Source organism: Muntiacus reevesi, chromosome 22 (assembly GCF_963930625.1).
Source record: "Muntiacus reevesi chromosome 22, mMunRee1.1, whole genome shotgun sequence".
NCBI classification, from domain to species: Eukaryota; Metazoa; Chordata; class Mammalia; order Artiodactyla; family Cervidae; genus Muntiacus; species Muntiacus reevesi.
The window spans coordinates 31909504-31931683 of record NC_089270.1 but is presented as its reverse complement, the minus strand read 5'-3'; the positions used below and the strand labels follow the sequence as shown (position 1 = coordinate 31931683).

Genomic DNA, 22180 nt, shown 5'->3' with positions numbered 1-22180 from the left:
GAAGATCTCCTGGAGAAGGAAATGCCAACCCACTCCAGTATTCTTGCCTGGAAAATCCCATGGACAGAGGAACCTGGAGGGCTATAGGCCATGGGGTCACAAAGAGTCAGATACGACTGAGCAACTTCACTTTTTTTTTAATTTTTTATCTTGCAGTACAGATTGCTATCTCATGTTGGCTCCCTCAGATTGTCCTCAGGGCATTCAGGCCTGGTCCCCACCCTATGCCTGCAGCCTGCACCTCCCTGTTCTCCTCCGGCTTGCTGCTGGTGGACACAAGGGTCTGGGCTACCTCTCTGCTGGGAGTCGTGGCTAGGCCCGTAATCTGTGGGTTCTTTTTTTTTTCCTCCCAGTTATGTTGCCCTCCGAGATTCCAAAACTTCCACAGACCTACCAGTGAGAGGGTTTCCTGCTATTTGGAAACTTCTCCTTCACAACTCCCTCCCCAGGATGGGTGTCTGTCCCTAACTCCTTTGTTGCTCTTTTTATCTTTTATATTTTGCCCTACCTCCTTCCGAAGAGAAGCCTTTCTGGGTGCCTGGTGTCCTCCCCCAGCATTCAGAAATTGTTTTGTGGAATTTGCTCAGCGTTCAAATGATCTTTTGATGAATTTGTGGGGGAGAAAGTAGTCTCCCCATTCTATCCCTCTGCCATCTTAGGACCACCGTTGGATTTTGATTTTGAAAAATAATAAAATCCGTTCTTTTCCCTTAGGGCTACATTTATTGTTTAATTGCTATCATGTAATTACTATATTTAGCCTTTATTCTTTTTGTTTAAATTGTGTGCTATTTAAACTTTGTGGTATACTTAGTTCTGATTTTGAGAAGGTAATTGGTGATTATAGCTGGCACTTCTGACCTCTGATCCCCAAAACAGTCCCCTCTTGTTCTCACAAAACAAGACAAAAGAATAAGAGAGAAAGATAGGGTAAAAAAGAACTGATTAAAAAAAAAAAATCAAGTGACTAAATGTTCGGGGAAACCGAGTGCTGCTCTCTGTAAGATAAAACATATGCTTAAGGTGTTTAGGGTGGTCCTTTTCTCCTTTGCTAGTGATTAGTTTAGGGGTGGTCATGTGCTCCAATTCTAGCCAGTTTAAGAAGAAGTGCTGAGGGTTCTGGCCAGGAGAGAAGCACAGTGAGAGGCCATCCTTTCTTTATGCCTTTGAGACTCCTAGTAGGTGACAACTAACTTCTAATCAGTAAAGTAAAGCCTAGAGGAAGTACAGAAAATGATTCAAAGCTCTGAGCTAACCAACTCTGCATGCTTTCTTCTGGACTTCCTGTAACATGAAATGAAAACACATAATCTCTAGTCTGACATTTCTATTACAACAGAAAGCACTCTAACAGAAACAGCACAAAACAAAAGTCATACAAACACACACATATAGTATTTATTTTACCTTTTTCTCATTACAAAAGCAATATATGTCTATTTTGGAAATTTGGGATACAGGTATTCACAAGAAAAAAAATTTTTAAAAATGAGAGAGAACTATGTCAACACTTTTTGCATACATTCTGTTGTTCCTATGCATGCAATTTGTATATTATATAATTTAAAAATTAAGCTAATTGTTTTATACCTAATTTTTAAACTTAATAACCAAAAAAACTAAAAATTTAAATCAATGAATCCTAATTAGAGATTAGAATCTGAATTTTATTTAGTTTCCAAAAACACAATTTATAGTAGTTAGACAAGCTTTAGGAATTGGTTTGACACTGAAACTAGGCTAAAGATAAAACAAATGAATTTCAGATGTATTTTAACAGATGAAATTTAAATGTATTTTAACACAAATATCTCTTTGAGGCTACCAAGTAAGTTCTGAGACCAGGGCACCTAAAATTTTTTCTAGTTCATTTACACTGATTTATGCTCCTGGGAAGATAATGTTTGTGGTACCTCAACAATTTTCGGTTTGCTTATTTTTAGCTATGACATCTCTGTTTTTTAGACTGAAGTTGAATTTGTGCAGTCTTTATTTAATTCATTGTTGTTTGTTCATGTTATGTATAATTAAATTGAATTGCAAGAGGAAATTCATTTTTTAACCAGTTATATATGCTAAATAGATGAAAAGATAGCCAAGATAGACTCTTAATTATCTGATACATTTGATTACAGAAGATACAAGGAATCCTCATCTTTTATTATGCCTGAAAATAGAGTAAATGACTATAATATCAAATATTAAATACTCTTTGTTGAGTGACATACTTTTAACTTAAAAGTTACATTTACCTTTTGCACTATTAATTTTGGTTTACATCCATATTCACATTATAATTTACATACCACAATATTTTATATAATATAGTTATTTCTGCAAAGTTTTTCATACATTTGTAGCCTTAAGAGAGTTTCCAAGGTTAACATGATGAGTGATCAAATTGAAATTCAGTTTCAATATTATTATGCATATGTAAACACAGTCCATGTGGTCATGACTGTACAAACAGGTGAATACATTCTGATACATTTTTATAATAAACTTCTTTATAAATATACAAGATCAGTTGGGAATTCTTAATTTTTGTGTGTGACATTGCTTCTTTGGCAGCCTGATTTGGCTTATAAACTCCTCTTAGGATAATGTTTTTAAGTGCGTAAAATAATAGAAATAGGAATCAAAGAAAAGGTATCCCATTGAAATAGTTTTGTGCATGGAGCACAGGTTAAAAATACCTGCACAAAGATTTTGAATAGCCCTTTAGGTAATATATTTTTAAAAAAATGCCTGAGAACATATCTAAATATGTTCTCTAAAAACAGTTCCATGAACAAAGCCAAACTGACATATGTTTTATAAACACATATCTACTAAAGCCCTTAGATTGTATCTCATATATTTTTGCTTTTAAATCCACACATCAGAATTGTTATAAGTTTATGAGTAAGAATACGCATGATAAAGAGACAAGGGAGAAGAATGATTTTGTTGTGACTTATCTATATATTCTTTTGTCATCTAGCAGAACTATATATTCTTGGTATCAATAATACACACCTTTAAAGTTAACTTTGTGTACTTTAGCACTTTACAAATTATGAGTCGAGCCTAATTCAGTTGTGGAGTTGGGTCATTGATTGGCTAATTAAAGGTATGAGTTTAGTAAAAAAGAAGATATGAATGAAAAAAAGTAGAAGAAATTCAATTAATGAAGACAGAATTGGAAAATAATATAGAATGTGGGGAAAAAAAAAACACCATACCCTACAAAACTAAAAGACAAAGTATAAGGAGAGAAAAATAAGGAAAGTAAAGACCTACCGTTAGTTTGATTACCAATTTACTTTCCATGGTTACACAAGGCCTGGAATGTGTGGAAATTGCATTTCAACTTCAATGTGGCAGTACATATCACATGTGAATAAAGTAATATTTTACCTGTTTAAAAAACTAAACAGTGGTTGAGTTTAAGTCCCTTATATAGTTTTCTTATTTAGTGGATACTAAAGAACCCTTTCATCCTATTCCCCTTTTCATGGAATGTGTGGAAACAGGTCTGAATTAAAAGAGGTATTGTGCCAACATATTTTGGAAACCATACCATTTAATGCGAATATCAGTGGATGTTAGTTACACATTTACAGAGAGGTTTTCTTTTCCTTTTTCTAATACTCTTCTGCCTTGCCTCTATTACTCTTTTGACTTGTAATAGTGAGACTGAGGTTTTTCAGAGTTCATTTTACATACCAAATATTTTGCTTGTGCATTTGCTTGATCACTCTCTCTCTCTCTTTTTTTTTTTTTTTAGTGATTTGTGGATTATGAATTTAGACAGATCAGAAGACAGAAAAAATCCATCATCTTGAAAGAGAGGATATATTATTTATAAAACATAATCACTATAGATCTTTTCTTGATTGTATATTAAAACAATGTTGTTATTACTGCACTTAATTACCACAAAGTCCATAGACCACATAGCTGACAGTAATGTTCTATCCCCCAGTCCAAATCTGAACCCCTCTGAAACTCCCTTTTATATGGAGGTACTTCATAACCTGTACCAGGTGAAGAATGGGATGAAGGAGAACTATAAGTCTTGTCAAGTTGAAGGAGTGGACAGTGGGTTGGTTGCTGAATACTCCAAATGTCAGAATGCTTTTGAAGCCAAGGAAAAAATTAGATTCATTGCAATTTTTCTTAACCCACAGGAGGAAAAACTGATCATATGAGCAGGGGAAATACTATCTGTGCTTTATGTATTTATTATCTTAGCATAAGATTGTAATTGTTGCTAAGCCCCTTTGCAGTAAAAGGTCTGTGTTTCTCAGTGTTAATTTTTAGCATTTGTTTGCCTTAGGCCGTGGCTATTTTAAATATTTATATATTATTATACAAGAATAAAGTGACTAAAAAATCCATATAATGTGTTATAGGAGTTCAGAAAGCAAAGAGATTAATTCAGAAATGTGTGATTAAGTGAAAATATTTCATTATTTTTCCTGAAAAAAATCTTTTCCTTGTAATTGAATTTCTGTGATTTTTAAAGGAAGAAGCGTAATATTACATTAAACTCTGCTTTATTTATATGTAAATATGTCAAAATATGCTTTGTGTTTCTCATTGCCAAAAGGGGAAATTCATCACTTTGCCTTTCTTTGACTTTCTATGCAGTCTAACAATTATAGAGAGAAATATCCATATATAAGTGGATCAAAGCATGGATTTAAAAAAGCAAAGAGAAAGAAGAAGTGATTTACTGGATCTGACACCCTGTTTACCATGTCAGGATCAAACCAATACCAAATTCCAAGTACATAATAGGGCGTCCAGCAGACAGTAAACGAAGTGGCAAATGCAACCGTCATCTTTAGGGTCCTCAGCCGAGCTCGTGGTATATTGTTCTTGGACTGATTCAGTTGTAGTTCTTTTAAACAGAGAAAATAGAAGGTGTTTTTAATGATCAGTTTTATTACAAAGCCAAAATAGAGAAAAAGGAAGAGAGAGTAGTAATTCAACCTGGTGAATATAATGGAGGCAAATTGTTAGTATTTTTAATAATAACAATGGGCTTCCCTGGTGGCTTACAGGGTAAAGCGCCTGCCTGCAATACAGGAGACCTGGGTTCGATCCCTGGGTCGGGAAGATCCCCTGGAGAAGGAAATGGCAACCCACTCCAGTACTCTTGCCTGGAAAATCCCATGGACGGAGGAGCCTCGTAACTACAGTCCATGGGGTCACAAAGAGTCGAACATGACACATGCTTGCAAAGCATGTTTATATTTCAAGTTTTCCACTCTGCTACATAATAAATAGAAATATTAAAGATAGTAATGCTCTTAAAGTTAATTTTCCATCAAACGAATAAGGATTTGAAATATGAGGTTACTCAAATTCTTCAAATATAAATTTAAGAGAGTAGACTGAGGTTGAACTGAATTTAATTATCTCCCTTTTGGTTGTTATGCCAACATAGCAACATTTATTTTATAAATTTATAACTTTTCACCTTTCCTGACTGACCAAGCAGGAAGCCCTGTTGCCATCATAGGAAGTGATGTAAGCTTGGTGCAGGCAAGAAACACGTGCAGTGGATTGGTGTTAGAATCCTAGTCAGCATTAAGGACATTTAAGGAATAATACACGATGGAGGAGTTGAAGGACATTAGCTCACCTCTTCTTATAGAAACAGCAAAATCAAAACTAACTGCTGAACAATCATCAACAACAACAACAAAAAACCCACTGGAACCTACCAAAGAAGATACCTTACATCCAAAGATAAAGAAGGAGACACAATGAGATGGTAGGAGGGGTACTGCTGCTGCTGCTAAGTCGCTTCAGTGGTATCTGACTCTGTGCGACCCCATAGACAGCAGGCCACCAGGCCCCGTCACTGGAATTCTCCCGGCAAGAACACTGGAGTGGGTTACCATTTCCTTCTCCAATGCATGAAGGTGAAAAGTGAAAGTGAAGTCGCTCAGTCTTGTTGGACTCTTCATGATCCCACGGACTGCAGCCCACCAGGCTCCTCCGTCCATGGGATTTTCCAGGCAAGAGTACTGGAGTGGGATGCCATTGCCTTCTCCAGGAGGGGTGCGATAGTGATAAAATCGAATTCCATGCACACCAGGTGGGTAACCCACAAACTGTAAAATAATAATTAGACCACAGAAATTCTCCCACAGGAGTGAACGTTCTGAGTCCCACATCAAGCTCCCCAACCTGGGGGTCTCTGGGAGGAGCCCCCAGAGAATCTGTCCTTGAAGATCAGCAAGGTTTGATCTTAGGAGTTAAACAGGACTGGAGGAAACAGAAACTCCTCTATTGGAGGGCACACACAAAGTCTTGTGAGTGCTAGGACCCAGGTTAAAAATGGGGACCTCATAAGACTCTTGAGTTAGGTTTGCCTGCCAGTATTGGAGGTCTCCTGAGGAGGCAGGGGGTGGTTGTGACTCAGTGTGAGGACAGGGACACCGACTGTGGTAGTTCTGGGGAATGCTCATTGCTACTCATTAGTCCAATTAGTACAGTGAGTCCAAGGACTCATTAGTCCTCTGGAAGGCTGCCATTTTCGCACACTAGACTCATGAACTAACTTATGTGATTGGATGTGTGAAGGCACACTCATATCTTTGAAAGTTCACAAGTTGGTTTGTATATAGAGGATTTACTGTATTTAAAGTGATGAAAAGAAGGAACCCATAACCAAAAATACTCTGCTCTCATTCAGATTCGATGGAGAAATCAAAAGCTTCACAGACAAGCAAAAGCTAGATGAATTCAGCACCACAAGACCAGCTTTGGAGCAGATGCTAAAAGAAGTTCTCCAGGGGGAGAAAAGGTCACAACTAGAAACAAGAAAATTATGAATGGAAATGCTTACTTGTGAAGGCAAACATACAATAAAGGTAGGAAATCATCTGTAGACAAATACGATATCAAAACCATTAACTGTGAGGAGAGCATAAATGCAAGATACTGGAAAGGCATTTGAAATTAAAAGAACTGCAACTTAAAACAGTCTTGTTTATATATATAGGCTGCTATATCAGAACCTCATGGTAGCCACAAACCAAAAATATACAATAGATAACACACACAAAAAAGAAAAAGGAATCCAAACACAATACTGAAGTGAGTCTTAAATCTGTCCTAAATATTCGTTGGAAGGACTGATGCTGAAACTGAAGCTCCAATATTTTGGCCACCTGATGCGAAGAACTGACTCATTGAAAAAAACCCTGATGCTGGGAAAGATTGAAGACAGGAGGAAAAGCGTTGGATGAGATGAGATGAGGATGAGATGAGATGAGATGAGATGGTTGGATGGCATCACCAACACGATGGACATGAATTTGAGCAAGCTCCCGGAGTTGGTGATGAACAGGGAAGCCTGATGTGCTGCAGTCCGTGGGGTCCCAAAGAGTCAGACATGACTGGGTGACTGAACTGAACTGAAAGTCATCAATCACAAGAGAAGACAACAAAATAGGAAGGGAAGGAAAAAATTTACAAAAACAAACCCCCCAAAATGAACAAAATGGCAATAGGAACATTCATGTCTATAATTATCTTAAGTGTAAACAGATTAAACAGTCCAACCAAAAGACATAGACTGGCTGAGTGGATACCAAAACAAGACCCATATATATGCTGTCTACAAGAGACACACTTCAGATCTAGGGATACATACAGATGACAAAAGAGTCAGATAAGACTTAGCAACCACCACCACAGACTGAATGTGAGGGGATGGAAAAAGGTATTCATTCAAGGGATGAATACAACAAGGAATTGTTGTATTACAACAAGGAATAGTTGTATTACAATGAGGAATACAACAAGGGATTATTGTATAGCACAGGGAACTCTGTTCTAAAATAACCTAAATGGGAAAAGAATTTGAAAAAAAGATACATGTGTATGTATAACTGAATCATTTTGCTATACATCAGAACTTAATACCATATTGCTAATCAACTATACTCCAATATAAAATTTTAAAAATTCATACATTTGTTTTTGAGAATGCAACAGATTCTTGGAGCAAAAATGGTACAGCCATGTGCATGGAGTGAAAGATCAAATAGTCAATTGCATGTTCCATAATATTTAGCACACTCAACACACACACCAAAATGTGTGCATAGTGTGTGGATACACCGTGTGGACACAGGAGATTTGAATGTGATACAGAACAGCTTAACTTTAACAAGTCTATTGGCAACGATATTAAGAGTTGTACTCTGCTATATTTTAGGCATCAGGTGTTTGATAGAGTGTTGTGATGAACCAGCAGGAACAATTTGCCCATGCTTCTGCTGGGTAACTGAAGTAATTGTCCTTTTAGCTTTAATTCCATGCTGTAAATTTATAATATGGGGAGATATTAAATTACCTCATCTCTAAATTGGGGATAATAAAAGTATTGCCTCGTGGGGTGATTCTGAATATTGAAAGAGCTAATTAATGTATGTAAGTTGCTCATAATAGTATCACAATGCTATTACAATACAATATAATACTATTATAGGTAAAATAGTATCTGGCACAGCAAGTGCCACTCCAATTCTCTGGTTGGAGTATTGCCATTAACAACTGTCCACCCACGATTAATCTGAGGAATACATACTGTGGGGATCCTGATGAAGGACATTTGTCAGGGTGAAGATGATTTTTGCATTGCAGATCACCATGATGAGAAGAGGGATGATGAAGAGGCAGCTGAAGGTGAAAAAGTTATAAAAGGCTTGATGCCACCACTGTGGAAAACTGCAGTGTGTTACACATTGAGAGAAACCTTCAGTCTGTCCAGAGTCATCCGCTAAATGGATCATCCCAAAGATGTATAACTGTAGGAGAAAATTTTAAAAATTAAAAAGGGAAGTTGCTTATTGTCAAACAATATTTGCAAGTTTTCTCAGAAGTTTTCTCTTCTGTATTGTACTAATCGTCTAACATGTTGTTACCCAAAGCAACTGCTAAGCTTCTTGACGTTTGGCTTTTGGCTTCTCTACAAAAAGTTGTAAGTGGATCTTTACTTAAAATATGTTTGAGTAATGTGAATGGATCTGTAGGATTTTGAATTTCTTCCGAAATTATTTCAGCCTTGCAGAACAATCTCCAACCAAAGATTTAAACCTCCTCTGTATTTAAATTTCAGATGCTATCATGATGAGTAAAATTTTTGCAAGTGATTTTATTGTTAAATCTGCAGCACAAAAAACTGTCTGGCATTTAGAATATGCCCTCAAGATAAATATTTAAATTTTATTTTTGAAACATAAGATCTCATTAAAATGGTCAGAAACATGTACAGACAGTTCATTAAAAAAGGGTATAACAGTGACCCTTGAGCATATAAAAACATATTTTCAACCTCACGATAAATGATATGCCATTTCCCACTATCACGTTCGGCAAAATTAAAAAAAAACAGTAACACACTCTCATGGCAAGGCTATAGGGAAACAGAGACTCTCATACATTGTTAATGGGCATGCAAATTGGTACAATCATTAAGGAGAGGAATTTGGCAATAATTAGTATACATTTGTACTTACCTTTGACTCAACAATCTGACATTCAGGAGTTTACCATGAAGATACACCCCTACTTCCATTATATGAAAATACATATGCATAAGATTATTCACTGAGGCATTGTTTATAAGTGAAAAGCATTGAGAATAATCTAAATACCAATCCATAGAACAGCAGCTGAATAAACTATTGTGGACCACACATTGGAGTCCTGTAGAGTAGTAAGAAAAGAGGAAGGAAAATTTCTATCTGAAGGTGTGTGTGTGTATGTACATACATTTATTCTGGCTCTGTGTGGAGAGAGGCTAAGTCGTCTAAGACTTACATCTAAGACATATACAATGTCATCTAAGTAGCAGTGAGCATACCCTGCTCTTCAACACCTCGATTTAATTTTAGTATCATTCTCTACCAAAAGGAATCAGAGCTCATTGGCGAAGTGCGTAATCCCAAGGCTGGGGCAATCAAAGCACAATAAGTCGTTGGAACAGATGCTGTGCCAAAAAGTCTGGAAATGCCCAGAGAGTGATGGAGCATGTGAAAAAATTTCAGGTACCAGCTTAAAAGAGCTCTCATTGGCCAAATCTGGGATAGTTTAAGCATGAAAACAAACAAACCCTGATAGAAAAGAATAAGAGTTCAAATAAAGAAAGAAACCATGACCCCATGCTGATGTAAATGACAAAACAACAATAACAAATACATGGGGAAAGGAAAAAGCTCTTTACTATAGAAAGTCAGCTAGTAAATGTAAAAGATACAATGGAAGTAGTGACTACCATTTTGTAATCACTGTAATAGTAATTGATTCAGGCAAGAATCACCAATGAATGGTAAAAATATGGGTGTAAGTTTGAGGAAAGTAGTTCATTTATGTCATCTCAAAGTATCTACCTGTAGAATGCATTGCATTATAAACAGTAAAATAATAACTTTGCAGTAGAGAAATAACCAAATAATTAAGCTAACATTGCCAATAATGGGACAGATTGACAGCATCTGCTTCCTTCTAGAAAGCATTGAGAGGAATTCAGAGTCACCTCTTTGATGTTTTTGTTAAAAATCAAATCAGTCAAGCCTAAAGGGTATCAATCCTGAGTATTCATTGGAAGGACTGATGCTGAAGCTGAAGCTCCAATACTTGGGTCACCTGATGGGCAGAACTGACTCATTAGAAAAGATCCTGATGCTGGGAAAGATTGAAGGCAGGAGGAGAAGGGGATGACAGAGGACGAGATGGTTGGATGGCATCACTGACTCAATGGACATGAGTCTGAGCAAGCTCTGAGAGATTGTGAAGGACAGAGAAGTCTGGTGTGCTGCATTCCATGGGGTCTCAAAGAGTCGGACACGACTGAGCGGCTGAACAGCAACGATGTAGACAAAGAATGCCACCTACAATATCAGTAAACAAAAGATGTTGTGTTCATCAAGCTATTAGCCACTGCACTCACCCTCAGGAGTGCTCCCTAAGGAGTGGATTTGGGATGGAGAAAAGTAGAAACGTGGCCTTAGATAGTTAAGGTGATGTATCAAAGGAATGATTTAAATAAGCCCAAACTCTTGCATCTTCCTGTCCGACATTCATTAACCTGAGATGTATGTTTTTTCTTTAATTAGTGATAATCTTCTGATGTTCTGACTACAGGTTTTTGCTGCAAAGAAGCCTCCTATTAAAAAATCCTGGCTCCTCCGTTGCCTTTTATGAATTGGGAGCAATCTAAGAGACTCTCTTCCAGGCTTAAGTTCTCAAAAGTCTACTGAATAAAACATATTTCTCAACTTTTAGGTTGTAGATCTTTTTTTTCAGCTGACAAGTGCACAACCTGAATCTACCCCCAAGAAAATATCAGACAAACTCAAATCGAGGGGCATTCTACAAAATAACTGGTCTGCACTCTTCAAAAATGTCAGTGTCATGAAATACAAAGAAAGACCAAGAAACTGTTCTAGTTTAAAGGAGGCTAAAGAGACAACGGGGCTTCCCAGGTGGCTCAGTGGTAAAGGATCTGCCTGTCAATGCAGAAGACACAGGTTTGATCCCTGGGTTGGGAAGACCCCCTGGAGTAGGAAATGGCTACCCACTCCAGTATTCTTGCCTGGAAAATTTCATGGATAGAAGAGCCTGACAGGCTATAGTCCATGGGGTCAGAAAGAGTTGGACACGACTGAACATGCAAGCAAAGAGACAAGGCAACTGAACTTCTCGCATAATCTTGAATTTTCTTTCATTAAAGGGGATATTATTGAGACAGCTGAGATATGAATAGGGCATATAGATTAAACAGTGGTACTGTTCAGTTCAGTTCAGTCACTCATGTCTGACTCTTTGCAACCCCATGAACTGCAGCACGCCAGGCTTCCCTGTCAATCACCAACTCCTGGAGTTTGCTCAAACTCATGTCCATCGAGTCAGTGATGCCATCCAACCATCTTATCCTCTGTTGTCCCCTTCTCCTCCCGCCTTCAATCTTTTCCCACATCAGGATCTTTTCCAAGGAGTTCTTCACATCAGGTGGCCAAAGTATTGGAGCTTCAACTTCAGCATCATTCCTTCCAATGAATATTCAGGACTGATTTCCTTTAGGATTGACTGGTTTGATCTTCTTGCAGTCCAAGGGACTCTCAAGAGTCTTCTCCAACACCACAGTTCAAAAGCATCAATTCTTTGGCACTCAGAAGTACTGTATTAACGTTAATTTCCTGATTTTGATACTTTATGTTGCGCTTATGTGCTAGAAAAAATACACTGAGGCATTGAGAGAGACGTCATGTCTGAATTTTTAAACAATCCGTAAAAGCATACATACAAGAGAGAGAATAAACAAATAAGCAAATATAGCAAAATGTTAATATTTGGGGAATCTGAGGGAAAAGTACCCTAGAAATCTTTGTATGAGTCTTGCAACCTTTCCCTAAGTGTGAAATTATATTAAAAAAAGAACTAGTTGAATCAACAATTAAGGAAAAAATGCAAGTGGTTTTCACAAACAAATTGTAGTTGACATTTATTCATTCTTTCCCAATTTGTCAAGCACACTTCTTACCTCATAATTTCAAAAATTTACTGCTGAAAAACTTCATTTTACGTTGAAACATCATTAAAATGAAGAGATAAGAGTGCCCAAGAGCTTTAAAAATGATAACAAGTTAATTCAAGCAAAAATGTTTGCAAGATTTTTTTTTTGAAGTTTTAAGCAAGTGAGGGACAGAATTCATTTTATTTAGTTGTTGATTGAATAAGTAAACTTAAATTACATTTAATTAATTTAATAAACTCAGAATTTCTTTCCTTTTTGGGGGTGGCAGGGTGGAAAGAGTATACCTTAAAAAAATAGTTTTTCCTCTTTGCTTGTAGAGTAGAAAAACTTTAATAAATATAAAATATAATAAACAAAATAAATACAGATATAATAAGATCTAAGTACGTATAATATAAAATACAAGCCTGTTTCTTTTATTCGTAATTAAAATGCTGATTTTCAGTTTCTGATCTTTTCAGCTTCAAGGGCAAACAAGAATTTTAAGTTAATCCACTAGAGGGCGCCCAATGATCATGCTGCTGCTGCTGCTGCTAAGTCGCTCCAGTCGTGTCCGACTCTGTGCGACCCCATAGACCGCAGCCCACCAGGCTCCCCAGTTCCTGGGATTCTCCAGGCAAGAACACTGGAGTGGGTTGCCATTTCCTTCTCCAATGCAGGAGAGTGAAAAGTGAAAGTGAAGTCGTTCAGTCGTGTCCGACTCTTCGTGACCCCATGGACTGCAGCCTACCAGGCTCCTCCGTCCATGGGATTTTCCAGGCAAGAGAACTTGAGTGGGATGCCATTGCCTTCTCCGAATGATCATATTATCGATCTTAAAGTCAAGAAAAGCAAGTTCAGCTAATTCTATTTTATGATCCAGGTCAGTTTTTTCCATGTTACAAAGTGACCCTTTCAGTTTTCCATACTTCTTTGCAAACTGACCTTATATAAAGTTGAGTTTTGAATTTGACCCAACAGGTGTTGTGAATTGAAATCTTTGGAAGGGTTTTTCCACATAGACCCTGAGAGTCTTCTAATTCTTAAAAATCCTTTTTTCTTTCCACCTCCCTAGTCAGCCTTGGAACCAGATAATCTGAATTTGATTTTCTGCTCTGCATTGGGTCACATTTTCACTTTAATAGTTTATATTTTTAAGTTATAATGATGAATCTTTCGATAAAAAGGACTTTATAGTACTATGATTTGAATTTGGTTTTCATCTTTATGTAATGAGTGGTTGTTTTTAAAGCAACTCCTTGGTCATAAAACTATACTAGGTACACTCTGTCATGAAAGATGAACTAAATATATCGTGCTATCAAAGAATTAAATATTTCTTAGGGGAGATACCCCATGTATGTGACAACTGTAATACTCAATACACTGTGACAAGTTCTGAAGGAGAGTTATAGTGTTATGAAAATTCAGAATTTTACTCACCCACAAACTAATTTGTTTTAGGCTTCATTCAGTTTATTTTCAACTCCAAGACCATGTTCATTTGAATGGTTAAAACAGGGATACACTTTACTTCCGGTGATTCTTTCATACTTGGATGTTATTTTAAAAATTTCTTTGTTTCTCCTCTCTCATGCCTGGCCCTGGTTCTCATCAGTGTTTCCTTTATTTTGCCCTAAACAATAGCAGTCTGTTCTTCACCTTTACAGTCCCTTACAGATGCTATTCCTCTTAGCATGTAATTTTTAACCTTTGCCTTACTCCGTACTAGTGACACCAAGACTTAATCCTTCCAAAGGTGATTATCTTTAGATGTTGTGCTTTAGGTTCCTCTTGGGATTTCCTGGTGGCTAAGACAGTAAAGAATCCGTCTGCAAAGTAGGAAACCCGGGCTCGATTCCTGGGTTGGGAAGATGCCCTAGAGAAGAGAATGGCTTCCCTCTCCAGTATTCTTGCCTGGAGAATTCCATGGACAGAGGAACCTGGTGGGCTAGGGAGATATACATAGTATTTAACTCTAGGGACTGTCATGACAATTAACAAGTGAATACTTGCAAAGCACCTAGAGTAATGCCTGGCCCACAATTAGCACTATATAAATCAGAGCCATTATTAAAATTTTTTTGAGGCACAGAATTTATAAATATATATTGCATGTTTACATATTTATAAATTTATGCCATATTTTTCACTTGACTATTCTCACCTGAAGATTTTCCTGCCTTTTCCTTCTCTAGCCTCTTACAGGAAGAAAGAGACAGTATTGCACATAGTGATATAATGATATGCATGCATGCTCAGTAGCTCAGTCCTGCCCAGCTCTTTGTGACCACATGGACTATAGCCTACCAGGCTCTTCTATTCATGTAATTTTCCAAGTGGGTTGGAAATCCTGGTGGTTAGGATTCTAGGCTTTCACTGCTGAGGCCCGAGTTCAATCCTGCTAGGGGAACTGAGATCCTGCAAGGTGCGCAGCATGACCAGAGACAAACAAAAAAAAGACAAAAAGCAACACCGAAGCATTTAACCCAATTCCTGGCACATATTTATGTACTGAATATTATTTATCAAAATCATCATCACCATTATTGTTATTTCTGCTACTAGTATGCTATTACCATGTTCCAGTAACATTTTTGGCATATTGTACACATATAATGAGTATTTATTGAATTTAAGCTGCTTGTGGGGCTTCCCAGGTGGCGCTAGTGGTAAAGAGCCCTCCTGCAAATGCAGGAGACATAAGAGATGCCAGTTCGATCCCTGGGTCGGGAAGATCCCCTGGAGGAGGGCATGGCAACCCACTCCAGTATTCTGGTTTGGAGAATTCCATGGACTGGGGAGCCTGGTGGGCTACAGTCCATGGGTCGCAAAGAGTCAGACATGACTGAAGGGACAGCATGGACAGAGCATGCACAAGCTGCCTGTCAAGTTCGGAAGAGCCTGCCAGCATTGTAAATTCTGTGTGTAACAGGCAAGCCTCTGCATTTATTCAGACCACACATCTTCACACCAAAGCGTAAAGGAATACTCATATACAACAGACCCTCCAAATCTGTGGGTTCCACATCTGCAGAGTCAACCAACTGCAGATGGAAAAATATTCAGGAAATTTTTCTTAGAAAGTTCCAAAGAGCAAGACTTGAACTTGGAAAGCTCCAGCAACTGTCTATATAATATTACACTGTATTTACAATTATTTGCAGAGCATTTACATTGTATTATGTATTATAAGTAATCTAGAGATGATTTAAAGTATGTAGGAGGGTGTACATAGGTTACAGGCAAATGCTATACCGTATTTTTTACAAGGGACTTGAGCATCTGGGAAATTTCTTATCTGAGGCCACCATGGTGGGGAAGGAGGATGTCTAGGAAACAATCCCCTGGGGATATCGAGGTGACTGCATTTTCTCTGCAGGCCTGGGTTACCTACAGAATTAAAAAGCTGTCAACATATAATTGTCCCTAGTAGCACAGAGAAACTAGTGATGTGAACTCTCTCTGCAAATAATCTGCTGCTCTGGAATTCTTGTGGTCTTAGATGACTGTCATCAGAAACCTTGCGTATTTTAATTGGATATGGACACACCAAATTCAGGAAATGTTTTCTCCTTAACATGCACCTACTAGCCTAACCACAGTCAGTCTTAAGTCAGATATCCTTTCAAGTCCTGTTGGCTGTCTTGCCTTGCCTTCCTCTGCCTTCCTACTTTTCTTCCTTTCTTATCCTACTTTTAGAAACAATACCTCCAAAACTTGAATCATTATGCTCTGGCATATAAAGCTTTCAGAGTGAATAATACAGCTTAGTGACTAGGGAGGACATTGGCCAAATTTACTTATCAGTCAGAATAAATGTCATAATTTTGAGAAATATGAAGCAATCTTTACATAAGCAGCTTTGTTTGCTGTTTCTTAAATAATTATTTTATTTTCATACTCATATTTCCCTAATACTTTTTTCTCCTGACTTCAAAAATCCTATTATGAAGGACATAATTAAGGTAGGAAAAGGGGAAGGAATGGATAATAATGCGTTTTTAAGACTTTATACTTAAAGTCTTATATATGATTGTGTATATCTTACTCTTTATAGCACTTTTTACAATTACCCTTTTAAACTTGGTTAAGTAATTTATCAGGTAGTTGATAAGAGACAGCACTGAGATTTGAAACCAGCTTTGTTTAAATCCCACTGTCTTTCAGACTTGCAGGGATATCTGAGGTCTTCAGAGGCTAGGACTGGAGCTGGTGAATGGTCAAACAGAAGACTGGGGGTCTCTTATCCCCATTTGACCAGAGCAACTCCACTTATATATGTTTCATTTACTGAAGCTCCATACAGATTCAATTACATGCAAAAGTATACAATTTTGGTCATAGTACACTGAAATTTCTGAAAGTATATCCCCAAATCATCACAGAACTTTGAGGTGATCAGCAAGGTGGAAAAACAAGGTGGTCAGTTTGAAAGTTGGTCATTCTGAACTCTAGCAAAATGTCATAAATTCTCAGGTTCCTGGGAACATGACAACTAGCTTGTTAGTTTTTTTTTTTTTTTTCTTTTTCCAACCTAGCATGAATTAATCAAGTGATAGAATATCCATGTATATACCGAAGGATGAATTTCCAATCTTAAAGGAAATCAATCCTGAATATTCATTAGAAGGACCGATGCTGAAACTGAAACTCCAATACTTTGGCCACCTGATGGGAAGAACTGACTCATTAGAAAAGACCTTGATGCTGGGAAAGATTGAGGGCAGGAGGAGAAGGGGATGACGGAGGATGAGATGGCTGGATGGCATCACTGACTCAATGGACATGAGTTTGAGCAAGCTCTGGGAGTTGGTGAAGGACAGGAAAGTCTGGTGTGCTGCAGTTCATGGGGTCGCAAAGAGTTGAACACAACTGAGCCACTGATCAACAGCAACCAAAGGATGAAAATTAAAAGTCATCCTTTCAAACTCCTTTTAAATTAGCCGCAACAGGATGTGCTTTTGTCAATGGGCTTTGTGGAGCGCGGTGAAGCGTGAGCTGTATCCACTGTGTCACACAGCCTTCAAATCAAAAGGCTTTCCTGCCTCTTGTCTTCCCCATCACGCACACATAACATTAGTCACAGGGTTGAAGCCTCTTTTATTCAGAGACAAAGAGCAGAGAGCTATAATAAAAAGATAAACTGGACTTAACAAAAAGACAGGAGTTCAACAGGTCAAGTGGCATTGGGCAAACAATTAATCCTTTTAAGTGAATACTTTTCAAACTGCGGGTTGTACCCATCAGTTGGTTGTAATCAGTAATAAAAAATGAAATGGAACAGAATAGAGTGTTTATTTTATGAAAACTTTTCTCAATTATAGGTCTATGAGACATCGATTAAGTCTTTATGGAGTGTGCATTTCTTTCTTTCCATTTCTGTCAAGAAGGTTTGAAGGACATTGATTCCAAAGGCTCTCTTTGAATGGTCTTTTTTCTGTGAAATGGGGATAATAGTGTAACTTTTATGTATCTCACAGAGTCAATGTAAATACCAAGTAAGATTATGAATGTGAGGTCTTTCAGGAAACAGCAAAGTGCTTTATCAATTTAAAGTGCTGCTGAAAGCAAGGATGAGTCATTTGTTTTATAAAATGAAATAGCGTCAATTCTACCACATTCTGTGACCCATATGTAAATTTTCTTATGTACATCATTTTAATAATGTACAACATGATGGCCACAGTTAACATTGATGTATGATGTTTAGAAAAGTTGTTAGAGTAAATCCTAAGAGTGCTCATCACAAGGAAAGAAAACTTTTTTCTTTTCTTTTCATTGTGTCAATATGAGATGATGTAAGAAGTTAGCTGAAACTATTATGTTAATCATTTCACACTATGTGTAAATCAAGCTATCATGCTGTACACATTAAACCTACATGGTGATGTATACAGCCTGTTTCTCAGAAAACTGAAAATAAACAAAGACAAAAAAATCACTTTAATCCTTGCATAAGGCTCATGAAAGTTATATGGCTTCCACATTGTTCTCAGAATTTCCCCCAGCTATCTTCTGTTATATACATCCATTCCACCTCCATTCATTGATTCATCTATCCAAACTTTGGTTTCATTTTAGTAAAAGGTGAAAGATTTATTTGATCTGAAGAGGAACCAGAGTATCCAAACATTTTAAATTTATATTTTTGTTGGATGTCTCATTAGGTATTGTGAATATGAATTAAATTGAACACAACAGTTTTCAGTATTGTAGCAGCACATATCATAATGGCAAAGACAGACAAGTACATAATTACAGTGTTTTCTGACAAAGAAACAGTGCGCCCTGGGCTCAAAGGAAAGGCAGCAACCTTGAAATCTAATTTCCTGCTATTGTCATTCTGTCACTTCAGCCAAACAGGTCTCCTTTGAAAATTAATCACTTTACAGCTTTTGCTGAAAAATGCATGTGATCCTTGGCTTATTTTTTCCATTCAAATACATTCATCTTTAAAAACTCAGTTTATCCTACTTTTACCCTTTTACCCTTCCTTCACCATTTAAACTCTAATAATACATCTCTCTCTTCTTACACTGGTAATAGGCTTGAAAACTTTTTTGTACATAGTTGTATTCACTTTGTATAGGTTTTATTTCTATAACTGAATGGCATTTTCTGTCTGTCTCATCAGTACCTGATTCAGTGTTAGGAGCCCAGCCTGTGTTTATTTTCTCTAAGAAAACTGAACAATACACAAATACACATCACTCATAGTTCAAAGAAATAAAGTGGAAAATTTCAGAGCTTAAACCTTTGCTAAGTAACCTCATTTAAGTGACATATATTTGCTAAATTAGTTCTTGTATATGCAGTCACTGTGAGAATAATTTTAATATACTTTTCTCAGGGAAATCAAAGCATTTTGGTTTTTTCTGCCATAAAACACACACTGATATACAAAAAATGTTAAGTGAGGAATTGGGAAAACATAGTTATCTAACTTTCTAGTGTCTTGAACTATTTAGTGCATCTTGTGTGGCAGCTCTTGTTTATTTGTTTGTTTTTATGCCAGCTGGCTAGTTTAGAATCTCTAGATAAATTTCTATTTTTAGTGACAAGTTTTTGGAGGATCATGGTAAACTCCGACTTCTTGACACATCCTTGTACCCTGGATTCATCACAGGGTACATTCACACACATAGAGACAGCTTGTTCATCTTTGCCATTTTCAAGAACGTGTCATCTTCTTCAGAGATTTGACTGTTGAGGAGGCAGATTCTGAAGATCCATCAACTGGGATGCCTCTGATGAAGACAGTCTGGAGGTCTACCTGCTTTCTGAAGGAGAGGGCCTTGCCTGCACCAACAGTCGTAGAGTTTTGCTAACAGCCTGTTATAGTCTCATCTACCTCCAGAAAAAGCTCAAGTCAACCTCAGGGAAATGTTCAAATATCCAAAAGTCTAAGATGCTTCACAATTCCTCTTTATTCAATCCCACCCAGCTGCAAACTGCAGAACATACTAATTAAGGCTAGTTCTCTCTATGCTGCAATGACAGAAGACTCAAGAAGTTCCAAATAAAACAAGTTATGCACACTTTTTACCTATGCAAATTTTATTGTTCCTAAAGATTCTCCCAATTTACCATGTCAACCAGAGTAAAAGAAAATGTAGATGGAAGAATCAAATGAGGATGAGTTCAAATTTGAGAATAGCTTCATTTTGAGGGAGCATTTACTGTGTACCAGAGAGTATGATAGAAAACTTAACAAATTATCCATTTAATCACTACAAAAGTGCATTAAGTAGACATTACCTCCGTTTTATAAATGCAAGACCTGAAACCCAGAGAGGTTAAGACATTTGCCAAAGGTAACAGAGCAGAGTCATGATTAAATTCCACACTCTGACTTCCAGAGCCCAAGTTCCTAGAGATAATGCAATACTACCTTTGACAACACTTTCATTCAGATTTAGATAGGAAATCTGTATCTCCACAAAAAGTTTGCAATATTGGTTTACCTGTGGTCCAGCAAAGATGCTACTGAGGAGCCAGGCCAAGCCAATCATGAACTGTCCAAGCTTGCTGTTGCTTTTCACTGCTAGAGGCCTGGTGATGGCCAGGGAGCGGTCCAGACTGATCACCACCATCATGAAGGCGGGGGCGTACATGGAGAAAAGCTTCAGATAGCTGAGGACTTTGCAAAGGAACTCTCCAGCATACCATTGAACAGTAATGTTCCACATTCCATCCAGGGGCATGACAATCAGAGTCTCCAGCAGGTTGGCCAAAGTCAAATGTTTTAAAAGCACCTTCATTCTCGAGAGTTTCTTCCTGTTCTCTTTCCTTTGAGTCCAATTCTGAAGTTTCAACAAGAAAGAAGTGTTGAAAATTGTGGAGAGTAGAAAAAGGAAGAAAGTAACTGTCACTCGGATCTTCCCAGATAGCGTCAGGGTGGGGAGGCTGCCCGGAGTTAGTGGGATGCTGCTGTTGATGGTTGAACAGTGGTTTTCGTTCTGTTCAGGAAAGCTTGCCATCCTTTATGGCTGAGACAGCTTCAAGACTCGTGTTTCTGGCACTTCTGATTTTTTATTGTAATTGCACTTGGAGTCCTCTATTTTATTTCAGCCTTCTCTGGCTGGTAACATCACAGGTTTATATTTATGTCAAATTTTGTCCCTGAGATGCTTTGTATTTAAGCAGAAAGATCAAGGTGAACTTGTTTTGTGGGCTTGTAATCCAACAGGGTGCTAAAGCAAAGCAGACAAACACTTTCTGAGGGCCAAATGTAACTGTAGTATCTCAGCAGATGGCCTGGTTTTCACATTTTTCCTAAGTGAAGAAGGACGTTTGAAACTTAATTTTGTATTTAAAATTCACTTAGGATATTATTCAAGTAACTCTAGTGAAGATGTTTTCTAAAAAAAAAAATGTTAAGTGTTCTGTTCAATAGATGCAAAATGAAAAAGATGAAAATACTAAAAAAGAACTTGATCCAGTTAAGATTTGTAATTTAAAGAGTCATAAATTTGTAATTTCTCAAAAAATTTGTTTTCTTTTCAATCACACAATGCTGAGCATCCAAACACTAGATAAATATACTTATTCAGAACTGTCCTCTATGAAACATCAAACTAGTACCTAAACAGTTAGAATCAATTCGATCTAATACTGAGATGCATTCAAATTTATCAATCAATCTTAATGTTTAGGTAAAATCATTAACTTCATGAACAATTTTTGTCATTGCTTTGATTTTATAGTTGTCTAATTATTGTACTTACTGTTTTTGCATATTATTTCATAGGGTAGCTAAGTATTAGAGGGAATACTGCATAAATGCTTTAACCACATCTATGCATGTTCATATATAATATACATCCCTTTATATTGTAATTGGATCATTTCACATTATGACCACTTAGAAACTTCTCTGTGGTGTTGCTGTATCTTACACATTGAGTACTTGATGATCTTGTGTCCTACTACTGGTAGGACTTAGACCATTTATTAAATAATTTATTAAATCACCAGGTTGATTTGTCTTATTTTCAAAAGGTTTGCTTCTGTAGCAGCCAAAGAAAGAAAATGTTAAAAGTAAGGGTGGCTATTTTAATTTAGATGGCCCATTCTTGTAGTTTCATTTATCTGTTTGTTGTCTTACATTCATTTATTAAATAAATAATTACTAAATACCCGCTATATATA

General features: G+C 37.1%; 1 protein-coding gene across 2 annotated transcripts; it reads right to left on the bottom strand.

Annotated features, from left to right (window-relative positions):
- Positions 1-4643: 4643 nt before the first annotated feature.
- On the bottom strand, positions 4644-21009 carry GNRHR (gonadotropin releasing hormone receptor). 2 transcript variants are annotated; one of them, XM_065914608.1, is made up of 3 exons: positions 20494-21009; positions 8597-8816; positions 4644-4888 (listed from the first exon to the last, which is right to left on the bottom strand). In XM_065914608.1, the coding sequence occupies exons 1-3, from the start codon at positions 21007-21009 to the stop codon at positions 4644-4646; spliced, it is 981 nt and encodes a 326-aa protein (XP_065770680.1). The 2 variants fall into 2 exon arrangements, with proteins under 2 accessions (XP_065770680.1, XP_065770681.1); XM_065914609.1 differs by having other exon boundaries at positions 4753-4888; positions 8597-8688.
- Positions 21010-22180: the final 1171 nt, after the last annotated feature.